The 6000-nt window shown below is 34.1% G+C and overlaps 1 protein-coding gene across 1 annotated transcript; it reads left to right on the forward strand.

Annotated features, from left to right (window-relative positions):
* The first annotated feature begins 75 nt into the window (after nucleotides 1-75).
* Nucleotides 76-5629, forward strand: LOC308684139 (uncharacterized protein). Its single transcript, XM_081355234.1, has 7 exons — nucleotides 76-294; nucleotides 1711-2019; nucleotides 2982-3257; nucleotides 3353-3679; nucleotides 3774-3881; nucleotides 4657-4719; nucleotides 4795-5629. Exons 1-7 carry the CDS (start codon nucleotides 219-221, stop codon nucleotides 5229-5231), a joined length of 1596 nt encoding a protein of 531 aa, XP_081211360.1. The 5' UTR covers nucleotides 76-218; the 3' UTR covers nucleotides 5232-5629.
* The last annotated feature ends 371 nt before the right edge of the window (nucleotides 5630-6000 follow it).

The following is a 6000-nucleotide window of genomic DNA, read 5'->3' on the forward strand; positions in this document are numbered from 1 at the left end:
CTTAACTGTACCCGTTACATGGCCAAACCAGTTCTGGTCACTATATGTCCACTCATGCACTCTGGTTAATCTTTTACCGGTTTAATTGATATGTCCACAAGGGTCTATCTCTCCCCCTTTCTCACGCGCACACACTCTCAGGACACATGCACACGTACAGAAAAAGATTGTGGCATCACAGTAAATTTGATCTGAACGTGTAGCATAGTCTGAAAGTCATGGATCTGCTGTTTCTGTGTGTTGCATTAGTGCTTTTACTTGGGACTCGCGTTTCTGGTATCATCATTACTAAAGGTAAGACCACATATACACGCATGCTCACTTTTGATGCTTCTCAGTGTGAGATATAATCACCATCCATGTCTTGTAGTAAAGTCTCTTTATGCTTTTTAATGTAGTCTTCTTGAAATATAAAATATGTTTTTTTGTTTTTAAATAGTTTTTAATTTATAATATAAAAAATATATAAAATGCAAGATCACATATTTTGTACATGATACGTGAATAAATTGTTACTGGAATATTTATTTCATTTATTTGAATGGTACTTGTTTTGTCATTTCCCCCCCCCCTGCATTTTCCATCTCTGGCATTTAAGTAGTATATCATTTAATTGTATGCCATTTAAGTAGCTGTAGTTGCTCAGTGAATGGATCAAAGCAGCACTTGTAGGAAACTCCATTAGTCTCATAATGACACTGGTGAACGAGAACAAGAACAAAGACTGACTTTGACGAGTGAATATGTGATTTATTCATCCTCATAAGCAGCCTACAAGGAAATATTTTAGCATCTACATTACAGTCTATTTGAATAAAATAACAGGTTCATGACTAAATCTTTATGTGCAAATGTGCAGTTTTGTTATTTGATGATTTGGCATAGTTTGGCATAAAGCTATTTTAAACCAAGACAACCAGAACAACTGAAACTGTGGTGACCCAGCTAACAGGGAATGTTCTCTCACAGTTATGAACAAATGTTCTTCCAGTAATGTTTAGAGAATGTTCGTTCAACGTTATATGGAACGTTTTTCTGAAACGTTTTAGTTTGCCTAACGTTTTTAATGGTACACGGTGACTCCGCCCTCTAGCGGTTAAAAAACTGCATGCATTTTACAGAAGAATATGCCTGACTGTGCAAGTGAATAGCCTATGACCTTTTGCAACAGATAATGTTTTACAATGGACTTTGTTAGAGAGCTACATGGCAATTTATCTGTTCAATACCTTACTCACCTACTGAGTAATAAAAACGCCATCTCTTTTAGGCCTACATCATGTCAAATCCCTCAGTTGTGGCCATCTCCGAAAAGCCAAAGTCTTCTTTGTTCTGCTGTTCTAAATTTAGCGTGATGTCAACCTTTTGGACAACTATAACCCATTCCACTCCCACGACAAAGTTTTCGGAGCAAATTATCTCTATTTACGTTTTCTTCTTCTTCTCTATTTACTGATATGACGAGACACGCATGGGCGAGTAACGTACGCAATTTCCCGCGAACACCATCCTGACAAGCCACAGGTCTAAAATATAAACACTTATGTATAATACATATTACTTATATGCTTACAATTTTATTTTTGCATACCTCAATGGGAACGTTAACAAAATGTTCTTAGAACAGTTTTAGCTGGTGAGAATTTTTGTATGCAAAGCAAAACTGAATTTAACATTGCAATTATTTTACATGTGCTGGTCTCGCTCTAGATGCACACGTGACCTGTCTGTTCTTAGAAGACTGCGTGCTACCCTGCAGCTTCAGGCCCACGGGAGCCGTCGTCATCCACTGGTACAAGCAGCAAATCCCCGTCCATAGCTACTACTACAATAAAGACCAGTACGGGCTCCAGAACAAGCATTTCAGTGGCCGGACGAACCTGTTTAATTCCCAGATTACACAGGGAAATGCCTCTCTGGTGCTGAGGAAAGTTAAAGTCCAGGATCAAGGGAGGTATAAGTGCTACACCAGCACGAGGAAGGGAAACCAGGAAACCTTTGTTAACCTGGGGGTGAAAGGTCAGTGGTCATGGTCTGGTCATATTGTTTGAGTTTGCTTGGGTTATAGGGGTTGTCTGATGTAAAAAGCTACTTTTCACAAAGTGTAAAAAAATTTGGTCACCTACTACTGGGTCAAGGGACTCAAGAGGGCGCTAGCGGGGTCTGTGGAAAACTTTTAAGAATAGTGGGAAATTGACAAGTAAAAGTAACAAATGACATTGAAATAATTAAAAAATAAATAATAATACATTTTCGTTTTAGGTAACTTATTCTATTGACAGATAATATAGAAAAAATATATATTTTCTTCTGATATATTTTTTTTCTTTTGAAAAACATTTATTTTAATATTGAAAAAAACAAAAGAGTAACATACAAAAAGTACATACTATGTTAAAATATTTTTGGTCGGAAGTAAAAAATTAAAAAACCCAATTGAGAGTTATCACAAAGTATTTTATTCTGACAGATAATAAAATAGTATTAATTTAATAGAAAGTATTTTTTCAGATTTTTTTCTTTTAAAAAAGGTATTTATTTAAATATTGACTATATTTATTTATTTGTTTGGTTTTTGATTTTTTTTTTTAAATATTTTTTTCCCCAGGTTTATTTGTACAAGTACAATAACAAAGAATAGATAAATATTTTTTTATTTTTAAATGACTTTTTATACATGGAAATATATAGCATATCATTCCGTGTATTATATATAGCAAATGACAGTAAATAACATTATATAATATATGGCATTAAAACGTTTGAAAACCCTTAATTTAGTTATTCACTTGTAGATATTTATACCAGTCATGAGATTTAATTCAGCATTAAAGAGATGCGGACAGATAGTTTTATTAAAATGCATGTAGACAAGATAACATGAAAAAGTTTATTGCATACGTTTGTATAGATAAACAGTTCAAATAATAACTAATCGATTCATTTTAATAGAATATCATGTGGTACTTTTTCTTGTTTAGCTCTGATCCAGTTTGTGAAGCTTGAGATGATTGAGGAAAGGGTCACATGTCTGTCCCAGAACATCTATCCAGCTCCTGAGGTCACCTGGGCCACTGATCCCCCTCGTGACACCAGAAGCCTCCAGAACTTCACTCGTAAAACCTCGGACTCCAAGGGCCTGTTCACCGTTGAGAGCGCCATCAGTGTGATGGGCAACATCTCTGACCACACTTACTTCTGCTCTGTCGTCTCAGCGGATGGAACGCAGGTGTGGATCGCGTCGCTGCATCAGCAAGGTAACAGTTTCCATTTCTGACACTTGCTAAAACAATGTCAAGAAAGGTGTTTGTTATTCCTCCAAACAGCTATTTGAATCGTTTGAATCTCTTAGATAAGTTACTTGGTGAGGAGGGCTCTGGACTTTTGATCCCCTGCATGATACCACAACCTCGCCACAATTTCACCCTCACTTGGACCTTCATCAGAACCACAGAATCCTCCGTCATCTTCACTTACGACAGCCGGACCCGTCGGATCGCGAACCTGTGGGAAAGTAAAGCTGAACTCGACATAGATCAGGCTCACTTAGGCAACGGGTCCCTTCATCTGCTGAATCCAGACAGCTTGGGACACAGCGGAACCTACATCTGCACATTCTTCGGCTTCCAAATGAGACATCAAGTCCAAACCCATGTCAATGTTACAGTTCGCGTGACCGGTAAGATTTACTTCATGTGTTTGAAAGCTTGGATCAGGATCATTTCACTAAATGACTAAAAAGTCAATACATAATACTATACTTTTTTTCCCAGATGATGATGAGTTTGACTGCAGGAGGTCATGGTGGGGAACCGCTGCGTCTGTCTTCATATTTCTCATCACTGTATCTGTAGCTCTGTCTCGATGTTTTAGACTGAGAGGTAAATCAAGTATTTCATATTTAAAAATATAATAATATATTTTGACATGTAGCAATAGGTTATTGAAAGTAATACATTTTATTACTCATTGTTTACACTATATATAGAGTATAGTGTGTGTGTATAAAGTATATAAAGGATTAATAAAAGCAATTTCCCTTTAGCTTTCACTTTATTATAATAACAATTGAAAAAATTATAATATATACTAATATATATATATAGTTAATACAATATATAGTATGTAAAAACTGTGTATGTTATATTAATCATATAATAATATTATAATACTATATTATATAAAATATTGTAATGTATTTTTGTTACACAATTATTTATACAATGTACATGTAATATTTAATATATATATAGTATAATATATGGAATATTTGAATATATTTAGTGTAGTTTCCATTTAGCTTTAACTTTATTAAAATAAAATGTGAAATATACATATTTTGACATATAGCAATATATTATTGATAATAATATATGTTAGATAATATTTTACACAATATACATATTTATAATATTTATTATAGACAATATATGAAATATTCGAATATAGTTTGTAATATTACACAATATAATATTATTAAACATTCACTTTATCATAAGAACATTTTTTGAAAATAATATTATATATTTTTATTACACATTTATATATAATATATTATATAAAATATTATAATAATATATTGTGAAATATGAGATATAATATATTATTAAAGCAATTTCCCTTTAGCTTTTACTTTATGCGTACTGTCTCTTGCAGGTGAAAATCCAGTACGTGGCCATTCAGACGTCAATAAACGAATCAGATGTACCAACAAAACCGGTAAATAATGATCCTCATTCATGCATTCATGCTGTGAATGCAGCACTCTCTAATATCCTTTATTCATTTTGGCAGAAATCCCTCTATTTGAAAGACAGAGACAAGATGAACCCGGGCACAATGGTTTGGAATCAGTGGAGACTGAGATTCGCAGAGCGCCATGCAACACAACACCTTTTGAAGCATCCAAACCATTTAAACAAGATCCTGACTGCCTTAATAATGACGTCCTGCCACATCCACCAACAGTAATAAATACGTGCATGATTATTAGTGATTCCTCTACATCTGACACACCAGTGGAAAGACATGAATCCAGGCCGCAATCACCTACAGGTGCTATAATAACTCTGCTCACCTCTGAGATGAATACTGATGCATCTGATAATAAAGAAAATGAAACAAATGAACTTAAATCTGAATCACACTCAGCAGATGGAGTAGAGACGGAAAGTACAATGATTCAGAGATTCGCCACAACTGAGCTCTCACAGATTAATGGCTTCCGGTGATTGATATTCATTTAATAATTTGAAATGGTGCTGATTATAATCACTTCTGGAATGCATGGCCTTTAGTAAATAATAATGTGTAGTTATTTTGGACAAAACCCAACAACACAAACCACCCAGCTGAACACTCAATATTCTTAACTAATAAAATACATTTTAATATAAAAGTGTTTTATTATTATAAGTCTTGCACATTATATAAAGTTATATGTCTTTAAACTAGTATACAATCCTTTTTCGGTCATCATAATTTAGATAAAGCTTATGAAATTAACCATTTTCATTTTTAATTAGTTTTATTAGTGGTTTATTTATCTCACTTTGATATAGAAAGTGACAATGTCAATAGACTATGTGTGACTTGTGTGAAATACATAAATAAACAGTGTATGAATGTGAAATGTGCCAGTCTATAACCAGGAGGTGGCGATATTTCTATTCGCGTAAGTACTGTGTGAGTCAGTACTGTTATGTATCTGCTTTTCTTTGGGCTAAAACGTGTGATTTTATTCTGTCAGAAAAAAAGATATTGGGCGAGTGTTTTCGTAAAATTTAAGAAGAAAAAAAAGAAGAACATACTTTTTATGTACTATTACTCGGCCGTGAACAACCACTGGCTACTGTGTTGTTGAATAGGCTAATGTAACGTTAGCTAGCAGCTAACAAATTGAGCAACACACAAACGTACTAATTCAGGCTGATTTTAGAGTAAATCTCTCAAGATTTTGGAGAAGGAGCTGGTCCTTTTTTCCTGTTTACAAGGCAACAT

Source organism: Scardinius erythrophthalmus (genome assembly GCF_964197995.2).
Source record: "Scardinius erythrophthalmus genome assembly, chromosome: 23".
Taxonomy (NCBI): Eukaryota; Metazoa; Chordata; class Actinopteri; order Cypriniformes; family Leuciscidae; genus Scardinius; species Scardinius erythrophthalmus.

Bases quoted from the DNA above. Each gene is read 5' to 3' on its own strand.
- LOC308684139 (XM_081355234.1), top strand. From the start codon at position 219: ATGGATCTGCTGTTTCTGTGTGTTGCATTAGTGCTTTTACTTGGGACT. The intron at 2,020-2,981 runs GTCAGTGGTCAT...TTTCTTGTTTAG, and splicing joins TGTTAACCTGGGGGTGAAAG to CTCTGATCCAGTTTGTGAAG. The intron at 3,680-3,773 runs GTAAGATTTACT...TTTTTTTCCCAG, and splicing joins TGTTACAGTTCGCGTGACCG to ATGATGATGAGTTTGACTGC.